The 18,453-nt window shown below is 43.6% G+C and overlaps 1 protein-coding gene across 1 annotated transcript in view; it reads left to right on the top strand.

The window, feature by feature from the left end:
• LOC126542348 (E3 SUMO-protein ligase RanBP2-like) overlaps positions 1–18,453 on the top strand; it is a 171,153-nt gene that overhangs the window by 108,112 nt on the left and 44,588 nt on the right. The window contains exons 26-29 of the mRNA XM_050189386.3: positions 4,329–4,673; positions 9,857–10,036; positions 15,069–15,233; positions 16,322–16,537. Of these exons, the coding sequence (XP_050045343.1) occupies positions 4,329–4,673; positions 9,857–10,036; positions 15,069–15,233; positions 16,322–16,537 (906 nt within the window). The remainder of the gene's footprint in view (positions 1–4,328; positions 4,674–9,856; positions 10,037–15,068; positions 15,234–16,321; positions 16,538–18,453) is intronic.

Raw genomic sequence — 18,453 nt, 5'->3', positions numbered from 1 at the left:
ATTTACATGCATATTAAAGAACCCCAGGTGGTAAAAATTTATTCAGAGTGCCCCACTAGAGTATGCCTCATAATCCAATCATGGGTTTTGCACGTAAAACCCCATAATTTCATTTAAATCTTTAATAATTTCACTGTTGTCATGCCATTGTAGTTAGTGCAGCATCTCATACAGTTGTAGGGTTTCCATCTTCATTCCAGTGTTGTCATGCCATCATTGTAATGCTTAGGATCCGCCTATTCTAGTCCCACAAGTGTTTGTTGAGCCAGGCATTTCCCGGTGAAAATGTGTCCAGCTTGGTTCTGTGCTCTATATTTGCTAACGGTTACTAAACGATAGGGGTCCTCGCAAACATTGATGTCACTTAGATTCCTGCAGTGCGTGGGATCAGCATAATGGTTTAGCTTCAAATCTGTGAAGCAACCCAAGTTCGTTTGTATCTTGGTTTGGCTTTCCAGCTTGGATTTAAAAGGTGTAATGTAGTGGTTGAGCAAGGATTCATAGGCTGCACATTATGATTCCACAATACAGCCATTTGCTGTGCAAAGATATTTCTGTTGCACCATTTGAGCTTAACTGCTTTTTTTTTTTTTTTAAACCAAGTCAATATTGCGTTTAGATATATACATACATATCCGGCAACATTGATGCCTTCAGGTAGCATGTGTAGGTTTAATGATCAGTTGCCTTCACCCAAAAAGATAACGTAATTGTGACACCTGCGGCAGAAAGGATGTTCCACATGCGCCACCAAGGTTTATGAGTGGTGGCGCTGGCTAACACTCCCAGGGTTAATTCTAGTTGTAAAACATGAATACCCAAGAAAGTGGATGGGAAAACAGCATCATGGTAACTCAATTGGTAGAGCATCGTGCACGTAATGTGAAGATGTGGAATCGTTCCCCACCAGCGGCAAGTTGTTTCTTCATCTACTTTTATTTCCATTAATTTACCATTTCTTTAATTACTACAAGTAATCTCCCCTGTGTTTTCCTTGGTGTCATTGTTGGCTTCTTATATGATTAATAAAAATTGGGCCCTTCGGTTGAAGCATAACTGCGAGTCGGCCTTGTTGGAACAGATTCATATTAAAACTTTTTGTGCGCAAACAAACAGGGACGAAGAATAGGGGCAACACAAGGACGAGCACTTTCTAACAACTGGTTTTTATTTTTGAAGAACTACCTGCTTAAATACCAACAGATCTGTGCGATTTAGTCAACAGAGCACGCCTATAGCGCGTATGATACCCGCAGATCTGCGCGATCAATTCAAAAGAGCAACGTCAATATTACATATAACACTTGTGATAAAAAGACATGGACAAAAGCCACCCGGTCATGCTAAAAACAGCAAGGTGCATAAAACAACCACTTATAATGAAATGCGTTAAAGATGTGATGACAGAAGCAAATTTTCTTTATCTAACAATGAAACAGAAGGATGGCTGATGCATTTATCTTTATGTTTTTCAATCCAGTGTGCTTCCACGATTTCCCTAGCGGTTTGATTTCTATGCCTATACAAAATGTCTGTGCTAGTAAGACAAGGGGAGCAATCATGTTCTTGGCAATGCATTGCCAAATGCGTACTAGGGCGACCATTCAGACTAGACAAGTGCTCCCTTAACCTCGTGTTAATGCATCTCCCAGTCTGCCCTACGTACACATGACCACACGTCATAGGAATCTGGTAAACAACGTTCTTCGCGCAATCAACAAATTGGTTCTTGCGCGGATGTTTAACACTACATTCTTTCTTTACATCATCCTTACTTTCGAACTTCTTCTTAACCTTGGAACACACACTACCTATTTTGTTTTTTGCCGAAAATACCACTTTTACTTCATAACTACCAGCCACCTTTTTAAGTCTGTGTGAAAGGCCGTGCACATACGAAATCACTGAAACCTTGGAAGCTACAGCACAGCGAGCGGGTACCCAGCCTTTCTCAACCTATCAACTTGCTCAAAAAATGCAATCTTTACAGTGTGGTGACATGACTTCAACAACGCTGACTGGAAACACGAAATGACTATCCCATTCTTCACAAGCCTGGAATGGTTTGAGGCATAGTTCATTAGCGGTTTTCCAGCTCGGGGTGAGAATGACCAACACACATGATCCGGTAGGAACGTTAACTTGACATCAAGAAACTGTAGCTTATTATCTACCGGTACTTCCGAAGTAAATGTTAAGCCCTTGCTCAGAGAATTGAAGGCTTCTACAACCCTATTTCTGAAAGCACCCTTGTCCACAGGACAGCCTAAAATCAAGTAGTCATCGACATATCTGTATACCTTACTTACTAAACCTTCTAAATCTTTGGCCAACTCTCTGTCTATGCTTCCCAAAAAAATGCTACTTAGGATGGGAGCTACCTTTGAGCCGATGCACACACCCATTGCCTGTATATACGTTTCACCACAGAATCCTACATGTGTATTCGCTAAATAAAAATGCAGAAGTTCAAGAAAGGATTCAACGGCCATGCCGCACGTATTGCGGAATGACACCTCGTCATTCTCATTTGTTATGCAATCTTTAACACTGCACATTAGGGGCCCATGCGGTAAGGAATAGTAAAGATCTTGAGCATCTATGCTGAATCCCCAGCTGCAGCTTGTACTATCTAATGCCAGACAATTCACAAGGCCTTCAGAGTTTTTCAATAAGTACGGATCCTGCACATCTAGGGAATTTAACATTATTTTTTGCAGGAACTCCGCGACCAGAACTTGCCAACACCCTCGCTCGGACACAATTGGCCTAAACGGAATTCCTTGCTTGTGGGTTTTTGCCGTAAAAAATATCTCCAATTTCATTCCTTTTGAGTTCTTTACATGTGACGCAAGCTTATCTTGGTCACATTTTTTCAATAGCTCCACCGCTTTCTTTTTAACGTTTTCTGCATTCACATCACATTTCTTAAAGCACTTGTTCACCGCTCGTCCTTGTGTTGCCCCTATTCTTCGTCCCTGTTTGTTTGCGCACAAAAAGTTTTAATATGAATCTGTTCCAACTAGGCTGACTCGCAGTTATGCTTCAGTTCATTTCTAGTTCTTCCGGCCCTCTTTCTACTTGTCCGAACTATAGCTTAAACAACCCAGCAGACCTGGTGCCTATTATCGCGGTCTGTGAGTGCAGAGCACGGGTGTTAAGCTGTTTCCTGAAACTTGGGGAATGCCCTGATGAGGTGTTGTTGGTGACCGGATGGTTGCCCCCGTCTGCAGGACACGGGAGAAGAATGATCAAGATCTTGCGATCAGAGAGCCGGAGACAGGTTAGACATTTCAAAGAATGTCTAAAGGTGGCCTGTTCGTCTGCTTCCGGTGGTCTTTTTAACGTGAAGGCCTTTCGGGACTGGTGCAGACAGGCAAATATTGTAGCTTCCAAGGTTTCAGTGATTCCGTATGGGCACGGCCTTTCACGCAGACTTAAAAAGGTGGCTGGTAGTTATGAAGTAAAAGTGGTATTTTCGGCAAAAAACAAAATAGGTAGTGTGTGTTCCAAGGTTAAGAAGAAGTTCGAAAGTAAGGATGATGTAAAGAAAGAATGTAGTGTTAAACATCCGCGCAAGAACCAATTTGTTGATTGCGCGAAGAACGTTGTTTACCAGATTCCTATGACGTGTGGTCATGTGTACGTAGGGCAGACTGGGAGATGCATTAACACGAGGTTAAGGGAGCACTTGTCTAGTCTGAATGGTCGCCCTAGTACGCATTTGGCAATGCATTGCCAAGAACATGATTGCTCCCCTTGTCTTACTAGCACAGACATGTTGTATAGGCATAGAAATCAAACCGCTAGGGAAATCGTGGAAGCACACTGGATTGAAAAACATAAAGATAAATGCATCAGCCATCCTTCTGTTTCATTGTTAGATAAAGAAAATTTGCTTCTGTCATCACATCTTTAACGCATTTCATTATAAGTGGTTGTTTTATGCACCTTGCTGTTTTTAGCATGACCGGGTGGCTTTTGTCCATGTCTTTTTATCACAAGTGTTATATGTAATATTGACGTTGCTCTTTTGAATTGATCGCGCAGATCTGCGGGTATCATACGCGCTATAGGCGTGCTCTGTTGACTAAATCGCGCAGATCTGTTGGTATTTAAGCAGGTAGTTCTTCAAAAATAAAAACCAGTTGTTAGAAAGTGCTCGTCCTTGTGTTGCCCCTATTCTTCGTCCCTGTTTGTTTGCGCACAAAAAGTTTTAATATGAGCCCTTCGGTTAACACCTTCTCGTTTATTACATCGGGTCTTTGTGACATAGTATGCAGCAAGCATTAGAACTATAGCACTGAGCAGTGTGGTATGCACTGCAGCCTACGCCGTCACCTTTGAAGGCATTGGAGAAGTTTGCTGCCCCAGTGTCTGGAGGTGGTGGGTTTCCTGTTGGCACTGCACCTGCGGGAGTTGCACCAGCCAAGTTCAGCTTTGGATTTCCTGGTGCGAGCAGCGTTCCACAGCCAACAATTGCCAACCTGCCCTCAGCACCCTCCACTTCCCAAGTGACTTCAACAACACCGAAACCTTCAGGATTTGTGTTTGGCTCCCCACGCCCAGGCACTGTCGCACCACCATCTACTTTCACATTTGGGGTGGCAACTTTTAAGCCGGATACAACTTCATCTACCAGTGCACCAGTGGCTACATCTACACCAACAACGGTAATTGAATTTAGACAGAAGTTTATGCCATAATTATTGCATTGGGGAGCTTTCTGTTAGTGCAGTCAATTTCCACTCATCTGACTGGGGGGGCGCTGTCGGAATACAGTGGTGGTGGTGGTTGTTGGTGGTGGTGGTGGTGTTTTTTCTTTCTTAGCGAATGGTGCAAGTTAGCTTGTAAGGCGTTGGTTCCCTATGGGGCTTTCGAAAGCTGGTCAGTTGTTTTAAAAGTCAAGCCAAATGAATTATTAGATGTTGAATCAGCAGAGGGGACCTGTACAGAACTTTGTTTATATGTAGCACTAAATCAGTTTTCACAAAAAATGAAATCTCTTGTGTTTTCAATGCAGAGTTGTAATTTCAGTCAAACCTCAATATAACAAAATATCAGATACAACACAGTCAATTAAAACTGGTTGGGCGTGCTTTATTTCAATAAGGTAACCTACGCCTATAGCAAAACTAAAAGTACAAGATTGAGTGTAATATCGAATATAGAAAAGCAAATATTGTCTCATCATGTTCAAACCATATTTCCTGGGAGGCAAGCATTTTGGGAGGGTATTCTCGGTCAATAGTTTTAGGAGATGCAGTCACTTTTGTGTGACTCGACACGGAACAGAGTGACGTCTTTGAGCAACAAATGGCATTCCCGGCACAGTCCCAAGATGGCATGCTTGGCACCATAGAATTACTATGCTCGCTGTAGAGGAAATGCTGAGCAAAAAAAGTGGCAGTTGCAAGGACGCTGCCTTGCTACTTCTCATTTCTTAAAATCCTAGTATATGCAATAAAAACATGATGTAAAAACAAGCATTTACAATAAGCACCTACGTATGGACCATGTGTAAAATTAATTCTGTATTTCTTTTAGTCAAATCTCTTATTAAATTTTGATATAAAATTTACAGCACGTGAAAGGATGTGTTTGCAGACGCCTGACCTAGATGGGGCCATACTGAAGGAGACTCGGGATCATGTTGATTGCACATCTCATCTCAATCGCATCTTGTTTTCTGCACCTCCACACCCAACACAGAGTAGCAACATGGCGGCTCCCTTGCAGTTACCGATTTCGCTGCATGAGTGTTACGGGCAGCTCTTGCTCTAGAGTTGGTTGTACAAACTCTATGCTTGGCACTGAGCTACAAGTTCTATCGCCTGTAGACACTGATGCTTTTGGCGTGAAGTCGCAAAATCCTCAAGAAAGTGATCGTATCACTGACTGATGCATGCCGCAGCTTATCGCATGTGTTGCGCGAAGTGGTGCTCATAGCAGCAGCATTGTCATCGCTCATGACTGAGCGCGTCTAGCGAACTGTAGCTCCAGTTACAGCTGGTCTGGAGTGCCCATCTGGTGTCTGACCAGACGTACTCCAGACCATCTGTCCTTCAGAGCATGGTGCACTTTACTGCAATGCATGTCCAATAATCGGTAATTGAAATTACGCTCTTTCTTTTCTTCTTCCTTTTAAAATTAATTTCGCAGTGAAGCTAGCATTCAGGTGTCTGTCTTCCTGTGTGGTGTTCGCTTACAACGGATTGGTCAGGGGGCATGTATGAGCTTAGCGCTGGGGTTTGACATGACAAGCATGCTGCCACACGGCAGCTATCGCTGGGATCTGCCACATGGCGCAAAGTGGCCAATCTCGGCTGTAAGGGCGGTTTTGGCGGCCTGCCTTTCGTGTTGGACAGTGTGCTTGACACAGCGCCAATAGGATGCTGTTGTCTGTCTACACTGACGTGTCAATTGCTAGTTGTGCAAAATGTTTGGAAAGCAATTTTATCTCCAAAAGTAATTCAATGAGAATACTGCCCTTGCTGGGTGGCTTGCACTGCCAACATACAGCATCACACTCGCATTTTTCTCATGTATGTACAACCTTTCTTTTTCAGTTAGCAATATTAGTTTTATTATTTATATTAGCAATATTCAGTTTCAATATTAGCATATGCTTTTGTAATAAATATTGCATATAACAAAGTAACTTTAGTGGCCCTCTATAACACTATAACGCCACTAAGCAGGGTTCTACTGTAGTGGTAACGAAACTGCAGCTTCCAACATATGCAGATAAAAAACACAAGACTCTGGTGACTTCTTGATTCTTTTTGATGCAGACAGCAGCACTTATAAACCCCAAACTATAGGATTAGGGATCCTATATTTGGGAATTCAGAAACTAAGCTGTACATACAATATACATGCAAGGAGTAATTATTCTACAGAGACATGCTGAGGAATCAAGGAAATTCAGCTTTCCATGCAAGGTTACAAAGCAAATGTTCACCCATGCCTGTGAACGGAATCGTGTCTAAATGATTATGTTCGCCAAGTTTACGCTGTGCTACGAAGCCAGGTGGAAGCCTTTCTTGGTTTATTACTTCCAAAAGCAGCAACGAGCATGTGGTTGGCCTGCACGCACAACTGTTTCGCAGCTGAAGAGGAGGAAATGAGTTCTTCCTGTGCCAATGTTATCTGCACCATCAGGTGGCACTCGCTTTCTCATTGCAGCTGCATAGCTACAATACCAAATTTAACCATTCTACATGTGTCATGCAGAAAAGTCGTATGTCAAGAGATGCAAGAGCCATGCAGGGAATACAAAAGGGTTGAGCATTTAAACACAATGTACACAGCAGGATGCTGCAATATGGTGCGTAAGATAAGTACGACAAAAAAGCATAAATGTTGGTCAGAGCTCAGTGCAAATTTTATGTGCTTGACTGCTCAAAGCAGTTGCGGCATATTAATTAGAATAGATGGCTTGAGCTTGAAAGATCGTTCAGTCCCAGCTTTGATACTTCTTTTTTTCTTTTTTTTAAGAATGGCATGTCATGTCATGTCTAGATCGTTTGCTCTAGACCATGTCTAGGACCATCAAGCCTGGGCCATAGGGTGACAACTAATGCATAAATGAAAAAAGTTATTTTTTTTTTTTTTCTTGTTGATAACTGCTGTTCACAGTAAAAATCAGCTACTTAGCTGATGCAAAAAGTGGGGGACGGTGAACAGGTTGGCATCATAGCACTCCTAACTTCTAACTGAATGCAAGTTTTCAAGGTCTGCTTGACTTCGTATTAAAATTTTCACTGCTTGTCAATGTAGATAAAAAAGTTGAATTCATTGGTTACCAAATATATATGCAAGACGGGTAGCTTGTGATTCTAATTATTTGTCTTGTACACATCCTACGCAAACTTCCGCTGTTGTGTTCATTGTATTATGCTCTACAATAATAAGTACTGGAAAATGTCTACCAATAAGTTTCATTTACAGTATAAGGCACTACTGTTCAGTTCAGAACTGTAACTGCCAGCCACAGATTAAGCTTTGTGTGAAGAAGCTTGAAACGCTCAGGCTCATGTAGAGTGGCAACTGGCATACTTAAACTTTTTTTGCGCTGCTCACTATGCTCTGCCATGATGGCTATTGTTTGCCAGGGTTCAGCGGAGTCCGATGCATGTAAGTGTTGAAACAGCCATGGAAACATTCTACAAATATTAATGAAAGCTAGCAAAATCAAACAATCCATGCAGTGAACACCTTATGCCAATTATTCTTCACAAAGAGAAATGGACAATGTTCTCAAACTTTCCAGCATATATTGGCTGCTACCACATCTACGAATAGCTGTATAAACCAACAATACCTTTTACCTGGTGAATCATCAGCTGCAGCAATTTGGCCCCCGTTCTTTCGCCCAGTTGTTCAGTTGCTTTTACAGCCAATGGGTTCATGAATAACCAAAGTTGACCTTGGTTAACCAGGTTATTTTACGTAAATACGCCATTACTTAGCTGTCATGTAAAAAAGAGGCTCAGCAGTTTTTGCAGCATCTGTGAGCATAACCGAAAACTGACAGCTGCTCATACTACATGAGGCCAGATAAGGTGCAATCATCAGCTGGCACATGTAACAGACTTTCTTGAGGTACACTTGCCACTGAATTGTCACATACCCATCCTGAGCGCTTTAGCCCACTGGCAGCACCTGAGACTTGCTTGCTGTCGAGGTGCCCGTACTTTACTGCTGTGCATTCTTCCTTAGTGAGAGTTGCTCAGTACTGCACAGCTTTCCATACTGCATGATTTCTCGTATGCTCCTCTTCGATAAGAGGGGCTGACCATTGCTACAGCCACACTGGACCAGCCACCCAGCTCACAGTACTTCCTTGTTGCGCTCTCTAAAAGTATCGCACCTTATTGCCTTGTTGTGTTGTTCTTATTGCCATTACGGCCAATGGCACAATGTGCCTGCCTTGCAGAGGCCAATGTGATACATTACGGCTTTGATAGAGTCATGGAGTCAAAGAAATCCCCCAAACATTTCACCTTGTATCATATGATGCAGCACTCCACTACACAGGATAAACATGCATTTCCTGCCATTAAGCAGATTTCAGCACTCTATCTTGAGCCGTTTTTACTTGGGCTGTAGTAGCGAGCTTTGAAACTTAGTTGTTCTGTGACATACACCACACTGTCACATACCCCACACTGTCACATGAACCTGGAAAGACTGGTCCCCTTCATTAATAGTGGCCGTATCTGTAACAGCTATCATTGTAAAATAGGTGAGGTCATTATTTTTACAAATTGCATTTCTACATTGTTCCCATCTGAGCTTTTCTTAGACTTAGCAGTAACTGATGTTAATAAAGCGAAAATCAGACATCCACCCGTTCGTAGCATTTGCTACAATTGCTGTCTGATTTTCGCTTTAATAATTACTTCTCTCCACCTTGCGGTTTTCCGCAGATCTATTACGTCAAACTCTTGCCTTTGCTTCGAATTGTTGAAAAATTCGACTTCGCCCTACCATCTCCTAACCGCCTGGTTAGCTCATATGGTAGAGCGGCTGCCCCAGAAAGGCGGTGGTCCCGGGCTCGAGTTCCGGACCAGGACGAATTTTTCTTCAACTGTGAGGCTTTTCTTTCAAGGAACCTGTATGGGTTTCCTTTGTAGCAATTGCTACGAACGGGTGGATGTCTGATTTTCGCTTTATTAATTACTTCTCTCCACCTTGCGGGTTTTCGCAGAACTATTATGTAGTAACTGATGTATGGGAGGATGTACAGTGAAGCTTAAAAGTCATTCTTACATATGCTTGCTTATTTATGTATTTATGTATTTATTTATTTATTTATTTATTTATTTATTTATTTATTCTGTGCTTGCAGTTTAAGTTTGGAAGCCCTCAGAAATACGAGTTCAGCTTCAGTGGTGTCCGGCCACGTAGCCCAGGCAAAACACCCAAGTCTCCTGGCACACCAGCAGATGCAGATGAAGACGAATCGGGCACCATAGAATCTCCTGAGGCCGAGATATTCTTCTCACCTGTGGTACCCTTGCCTCCCAAGGTAAGAACGTCGTGCAGTTTTCAGCATGCTGCTAGGTGAGGTAGTATTTCAAATCACTTGTGCCCGCTCATCTGATAATATTGAGCAGCCATGCCTGGTACACAATTTTAATTTTCAGTAAGCGCTTCCCAAGGAGACCATGTTTATTGTGATGTTTGTTTATTGTGAGTTGATATTTTCCTTACCTAGGGCCATAACCTGATGTATTGCTTACTTATGGCCCTAGCCTGACGTTTGTATTGATGTGCATGGTTTAGCAACAAGAAAGGCACACAAGTGATTGTCTTAATGATCTTTGAGTGTGCCAGGCAGTTCGTGGTTCTCAGTTTGACATCCACACATCTAAGGAATAGATTTCAGTCATTCTGCTGTGTGCAATATTTGTTAAACCAGCACTGCATCCGTAGTCCTGTCACACTTGGCACACTGTAATGCCCTTCCACTTCATACTCTATTGAGCTGTATTGAGCAGCAGTGGGTGCTGTTCAAGTAAAGCCCTCAGTTGTATTTTTCTTGCCCACTTTTGTTGGCTGCATCTGGTGTGTAACTTAATAGCAGCTTCTCAGAAACCCTTATGGGTTTATTTTGTGCCTTCATTCTACAGTGGGGCGGATAAGAATTTTCGCCTTTCACGAACCTTCCTCCACCTTGCAGGCTTCCTCATAACTGATTTTCTGTAACGTAACAGCGTTCCACAAAGTCAAGTAGAGAATGTATGTTCTTTATCTGTTTGTATTTCACTCACATTGAGTTTTAAACTCTACAAACCTGATCAGAAATGCATATCTTTGCTACAAAATAGACAATTCGTGCTCCAAGAAACCTGCTCCAACATGCCTTATTTGCTGCCCCCAGTGCTGCTCCGAAACTCCCTTGGCTGCTTCTATCCCTGCTGCTACATTTGGGTAAAATTTTGATAATTTTTGCCAAGACCTCATTTTTCTGGTATTTCAGAAAACAAAGACGGCTTGAAATGCGTCACTCGGTCTCCAATGCCAGTGCCATATTGAGTGATTATTATAGCGGACAGGCAAGTGCTCTGGAGTTCAAAAAAAAAGATTAAGTTGTGGTAATGCTATGTGCCATTGACTACATTCTGAACTGAGAGTAATGTAATATTCCCAAACACCGCCTTCAATGCATATGGAAAGGTGCTACACTAGATTACCATGAAAATTGCAATTGTAGCCACTCATCAGATGCAGCTCATTGTAGAGTCTAACTTAGTGTGAAAGCTTTCGTTCACCATTTGCACCATAGTTAAAAGATACCACTGTCCATTGCGACCATCTAAATCACTCTAATAACTAATTTAGAAAGACACGTGCCTGAAATCGACATCTTGCAAATTGTGACATCATCATCAAGGCTTATGTCCTGCCACAAACTGCCTTGCCAGCATATCACAGGGTGAGAGCACTCATACATTTGCTTTTGTAAGGGCTGGTAGTGTAGGAAAACATGTGAGCTTCCAAGGAAGCTTCAAGTACTGACACCAGTATGCATGAGTTGCCACAATATCAATTTACTTCATGGTTGTTAGATCACAAAGTTTCTTATGCCTGCCACTTAAGCTTGGGACCAGCAGTATAGGCACTTATACCTTGATATAAGAAAATTTGTAAAATGGCACTTTGCTACAGTAGCTGATGGATTTTTTGGACTCCAAAAATTTGGACTTGATAGATATTCCAGACTTCATAAATGCACCATCAGGATTCCCATAGAGCTAATGCGTTTCATCTGATTCTTCAGATGGAATTGGGCCCCTGACTTCAATTTTGTGGACTAAATCTTTCGTTCCAAGCCACATTAGTCGGTCTTGGAGGCTGCTATGTTGGATTTTCCACTGGCTTAGCCAGGCTTGGCTTCCAGTGGCCCTGCTCTAGTCTCCACGATTGAGGCACACGCTATCAATAGAGTGTGCATCATCATGCTGTTTTGGAGGCCATGTCCGCTCATCCTTGGCTGATAAAATGCTCCAGGGGATGACACTTTTTCTTTTTTTTAAAGTTCTGGTTGCTATTTTGCACTTGGTGTGTCCACTGAGCAGGAGTCTCTCAGAGATGGCGCATGTTTGTGTGTGTCTGTGCGGCTTCGCATTTGTATGATCGGCGTCACCCCCTGAGCCTTCACGATGGCCAAATGGTGAAAATAAAATGTGGCTTGTTTCTGCGATCTCCGTGGTAAACACCTTTTGTGGAAATCGCCATTGCGATGACATTCTTGTCGACTGTATGTGGAGGCGACGTCAGTCACTCTTGTGCAAATCCAGGCAAGTCTGATCACCTCCAAGCTTAATGTGAGGGAGAGCATTATTAGTTCTTTTTTTCTTTTTTTTTAAAGCGGTTCTAAGCCTCCTATTTTTTTCCCCAAGCGAGTTTTCCGGATTGCTCGATTTTTCAAACTGCTTTCTGGACTATTTTTCAGTCCCCGCAAGGTCTGGAAAATCGGACGGTGAATGTATATTGAAATTTTGTAATATTGAAATTCTACCTTTTCACCCTTTCAGGGTACTCCAGGGTAGGGGTTTTTCTTTTTCTTTCTTTTTTCTTCTTTTTTTTTTTTCAGATTCTTATTCTTCTGAAGGACCTATTTAGAAAAAAATTACCGTAATTTTCCCACTGTGACCGTAAAGTGAGAAAAAATATTTTGCGGGGCGTATATATGTGCTCTTTATTCATGAATAACAACAATAAAGGAAGGAAATAAACGGATCAGAATAAAAAATTTGATGCATTGTTTTAGTTCAAGGCTTAGAGTATGGGCACACGAGAATATTTCGCAAGTCTCAAATGTTCCTGCTCTTACACTAATATTTTAGTCCATAGCCTAATTGAACTGCGTAGGTGAGCACACCCAAGAAAACTGTCTGGTTGTGTGCCCGTCAAAAAAGCAATACGTGTGACAAACTTCCACCAATATTCATCTTATCGCCAACCAGAGGCAACTAGATATTGTGAGTCTCCCCCCAAAAAAGAAACAAAAGAAAAGAAAATGCATGCATGGCAGCATCCTTCCTATGCTCACCCCTGTGAGCACTAAGTGAGCGAGAAACAGGCGGCTGCCCTTTCAGCTATTAGTAACGAGATGGCTCGTTACTCGATGCGAGATGGCATCGGTATTGCGAGCGGAAGAAGTCGAAAACACCCACGAAACAAAACCCAAACTGTCGCATGCGCGCCAATTCACGAGCGGTACAATATAGACATGCCGGAGCAAACTAACTCTAAAAGAAACCATGCAATAAAAACCAAGAGAGGGAGGCATGAGAAAAATATTCCCTGTATTCCCACATAGTGTCAGCACATGCCAGGAAAGAAAAAAATTAGGAAATTGATGCGCTCTTTAAACGTACAGATGGCGCCATAAATATACGGCATCGACCATTTTGTGCTTGTTTGCGGTGCCGTATAGTTACGCCATTAACCCTGAAACCCTTAACCCTGACAGGGTTAAGCAAATAAGTGCAGTCGCTGACAGATATTTGTTACACGGAAGAAGCTGTAAAAAATTTTCAGATTATCGGGCAATACGAAAAAATGAATTACAATGAGCTGAAGAAATGTAATTTTGTTTAATCTCTGAATGTGGCTGCCAAACATAGTTTCGTGCCTTGTCGATATCTTTTACAGGCAGTGCAAAGCAAAGCTTTTGCGTCCACTCCACCGCGATGGCTGATAGTGTCACCCGTAGTGGGATGACACAATACCGGACTTCTCTCCACACGCTCCAACCAATGCATCAAGAAAACCTGTTGGACGGCACAAATAAAGCTTTGCTTAAAAATTTAATGAGAGCGACATGATGGGCAACGACCTGTTTTCACGGCCACCACGTTTGCTGTAAATTTGTGACATTGTGCTCATGTCTGAGAAATTGAGCAAGGTCCAGTACAGCTACCAAAATTTTGGTAGCCGTTGTGCCTTTTTTCTAGTATTGCTTCTAAGCCGCAGTTCGGCCCAAAAGGCGAAGCATTGATAGCGGTGGGAAAGTATTGGACTGCACGAAAGCTTGTAGTTTTATCATATAAGTAATAGTAAACATTACATTCTCTTGCTAATTGAATTAAAGCATGGTGTCATGCACACACAGGCAAACATTGAAGTAGTACTGACACAAAAATTTTCTGTCTTGCGTTTTCTGCTGCAATGAGTAACTAATGACCCAGTAATCACGGCACGAAACATAATTTGCTTCAGAGCAATGGAGTCTTGTTTGTAGCGACCAGTCCAAGTTTAGGTTTCAGAGAGCAACAAGAGGAGAAAAGGATTGTGAACACCGCTGGACACGTGATCGCACAAAACTGTGACATGCGCACGCCAGAGCGCTCGTCATTGTTTGCAATAATGACGACCCGATTGAACCAAGACAATGTGTTCCTTTTATAGTTGCTGCAGTGCTTGTAAGCTCCCTTTCTATCAGCATTTTCCTGTTCTGATTGGCCTCTAGAAAACATAGGAGGATATTTACAAGCTCACGTACCCAATGCAGCTCCTGTTTCAGCATGAAATACGGCAAAGCGGTGTGCTCTTTTTCCATTTGATAGTTAGTGCTTTTTTCGCCCACCAGCAACAATGGCACCAATATTGGGCTATGATTTCGTGTTCTGCTTTGCCACAAAAAGCTCTAGTTACGTGCATGCAAACTGCATCTACTTTTTAAAGTTAAAACAACACAACGTTACTTCGGTTAATTGTTGGGGAGAAAATACAAGATATTCAATGAAACTAAGATGTGGATTTGGAAAGTGTGTGCTATATTGTTGATTTCTTAAATCGAGATTTCTTGTATTGATGGTAGACAGTGTTGAAGCTACAAAGTTATGTCAAAATTTAGCCCGTGTGCACTTATGTCAGTGCCCTTTGTTGCCGACAAACGCTTCAAGCTTTGAGAAATGGCTTTGCCTCTGAAAGCATGACAGTATTGCAACCACACTTAGTGTAAAAATTGGGCAGTGATGGTTCCTACGTTAACATTAACGCGTGTTGACATTTCATGATTGTGCTAATGGCTTGAAAATGGCACACAGGTGGAAGTACGCACTGGTGAGGAGGAAGAAAAAGTTCTGTACAGCCACAGGGCCAAGTTATACCGCTGGATGGATGGCGAATGGAAGGAGCGTGGTCTTGGTGACATCAAGCTACTCCATCATCCAACCACTCAACGCACCAGGCTGCTGATGCGCCGGGAGCCGGTCAGTGACCTTGTAGTAGTTCGTTCCTTAAAGATACAGTGGTGGAAGTGCTGCACCAGTTGCGCCAAATTATGCATTGCGGGTATTGCGCGAGCACTGTGCCATCACGTGCCTTGTATGTGTGTGTTGAGGGGTGGGGGTAGAAGGAGATGGGTGCTCCCAGCCAATCAGCACTTCAGCAGCAGGTGAAATGGCAAGGTGGACACCTAGAGAATACACCTTCCCCTCCCCCATTAGCACTGTGGCGGGGGGGGGGGGGGGGGTATGTTGAATAACTAGGAATATTTTACATGCACACGACACTGCCGCACATAAGGGCCATATGAATGATAAACTGGGCTTATTACCTGTTCAAACCAGAACCAGAATCTCAACATGCAATGGAATGCCTGTAGAGACTCGCTTACTTCGAGAATCTGCTTCCTTATATAGGGATAATGAGGGTGCCAATGGCTTTACACCTCGGCACACTGTGCACAATGGTTGGTGCACTCCTGTGTATCTACCGCGGCACAGTACATGCTTGGGAAAACAATGGATGACAACCACGTGTACACTAGGAAAGCATTTATCCTGTTTACAACGACGAATTCAAGCAGACCAGCTAGCTATAGTTTACATCACTGAGGGTTCCCTCAAAGAGAATAATATGCTAGGTAAAGTGGGGCTTCTGACTTGCCAGCTGGGGTATGAGCGACTGCAGGGACTGCCACAGCTGAAACTTGGCTGACTAACCACATGTGGGAAAATGAGAGCAGTAGCGCAACTTTCCGCACCCTATGATTGCAGTAAACAAATAAAGCTCGGGCAGTGTCTGAGGGATCTCGGGTGATATGCCCAATGGTGTTTATAGCGCTTGTGATTCCCATGTGGGGCCCGCAACGGGAAAGCTTCCCCTTTCTCTACGAACCTGCTGGTGCTTGCACCTAACGCAACGCAACATTTTCCGCGCTTGAAACATTCAAGGAACTCGAGGATTCTCACATGTTGTACATCAGACTAAATGTCATCGCAGTGTGGTCAGTATTGGGGTTTTGTTTCTTGTTGGCTCTATGTTGGACTGTATTTTTACACTTCGCTATGTGCAGGTACTGAAAGTGTGCCTGAATCACCTTCTGACACCTGAGCATCAGTTCTGCAAAAAAGATGATCGGACTGTTACATGGTCTGCAACGGATTTTTCGGATGATGTGGCGTGTCCGTACCAGTTTGCACTGCGCCTCAAGACCTCACAGGTAGCTGAAGAGTTCCTGGCTGCCGTGGAGGAGGCAAAGAGCAAGTCCAGTGGCTCTGTGCCACCTTGTGTGAGCATTTATTTCTTGTACTCGCACCCATTTGATACTGCACTAACATATACAATATTTACTCTATTCTAACACTGTCTTTACAATGTGCACCAAATTTTCACTACCACAGAAATGAACAATGCAATTCCCTCCATTGTAACACGTAACCTGATTTTCATATTTCAGCAAATTCTAAATGCAATGCCCTTGTTTGTTCACCACAGTTTTTTATGGTAAGGAAAAGAGTAATGCCAATTTATTCCGGATGAAAAAAGAAACCTTATTGCATCCAATTTGCAGTGGACCAGGCATCCTTCGTCGTCGCTGTTGAAGGTCTCTGTAGGACTATAAACAAGCATAAGCGTCTGATCTTCAAATCTGTCTGTGGCACTTGAGATATTGCATTTCATAAATGTGTTGCAGAGCAGGCTCAAGGCTGCCACATCTCTGGATTACAGTTGCAGAATTTTATGCCACTGACTATAGCTTGTCACTATTATAGTTTTGGCTTCACACTTGAATTTAATGTGTGCATCATTAGTATATTTTTCAAGAGAAATGTATGCATTAGAATTCAGTAAATTGCAGTGGTGTGCAAGTACCGAATTGTCGACTTCTAATCGAATATCGGAAGATTTCTCAGAGTTTAATGCTTATCAGCTTTTGCAAGAAAGCATGGTGGTGCACATGGTGAAGAGTCTACGCTCATAGCAGAAGAAGAATGTTGCAAGCTATGAGTAAATTGGACACCTAGAATCAAGATGCACAGGATGGTCTACTCTTATACAGTAGAATCTCGATGATACGATTACGGTTGATGCGAATTTCGCGATGATACGAATTTCAAAAGTGTTTTGGATGGTCTACGTTATATAGAATACGCTATGATTTGGGATTATACGAACAGTTTCTCAAGCCTTCGCGGATGATACGAACGCGCCGATGACCGGCGCACGCGAGCAGGGCGACGCGGCTGGTCTCGGAGGGGGAGAGTAGCCACCATGGCTAATGCGCAGTAGCTGGCCCTTTCCACGCCAGCATCCCTTGACCTCCAGTCTGCGCTGGCTGAGCGGCCACTGGCCCTCCTCTCCACACCGGTCTCCCTTCACCTCCACGTCTTTTCAAGCCCGCTTCCCTTCACCCTCTGCCGGCCGAGCGGCAGCTGCCACAGGCCCTCCTCTCCACACGCCTCCCTTCACCTCCACGTCGCCGCCGCCGCCCATGCCGCCGCCGTAGAGTAAAGTGCGCTCGGCACATGGCTCGGCACGAAACCTGCCTAACCAGGGCGAGTCACGTGCCTGACAACTCTGCGTCGCCCATTTCCTGGCAGCCATCGGCGTACGCTAGCTTCTTTTTCTTCTTTCTTTTTTCGCTACGCCGTGCTTTCGCGCAGGGCGGCCCGATCTGAAAGGAAAAGCCGAATCGCCATCGCCATCACAGGAAGCTGCGCGCTGCTGCTGCATGCGTCTGTTCAGTGTTCGCTGCTGCTGCTGCTGCCCTGTGCGTTTTGCAACGTGGACTACCTGAACCTGACGGGCGGAAGTTTAGTGCGCGCGGAAAGACCGGTTTGCTGTTCGACATGTCGCGAAAACGGAAGGCCCTTTTGTTTAAGGAGAAAATTGAAATACTCAAGAAGGTCGACGACAACCCGAAGAAGAAACGTGTCGAGTTGGCGAAGGAGCTAGGCATAGCACCATCGACGCTGTGCACCATTGTTGGGCAGCGAGACGTTGTGATGAAGAATGCCCAGCACTTCGGCGTGAACGTCAAACAGGCGAAGACGGCTACACACGTGAAGCTGGAAGAGGTCCTGCTGACATGGTTTGGCGAAGTTACAGCGGCCGGCGTCAACGTGGACGGCAAGGTGCTACGCGAGAAGGCGGACAACATTGCGCTTTCCCTGGGAATCGAAAATTTCCAAGCTTCTGGGGGAT

This window comes from Dermacentor andersoni, chromosome 2 (assembly GCF_023375885.2).
Source record: "Dermacentor andersoni chromosome 2, qqDerAnde1_hic_scaffold, whole genome shotgun sequence".
Lineage (NCBI taxonomy): Eukaryota > Metazoa > Arthropoda > Arachnida > Ixodida > Ixodidae > Dermacentor > Dermacentor andersoni.
This window is presented reverse-complemented; position numbering and strand designations above follow the sequence as displayed.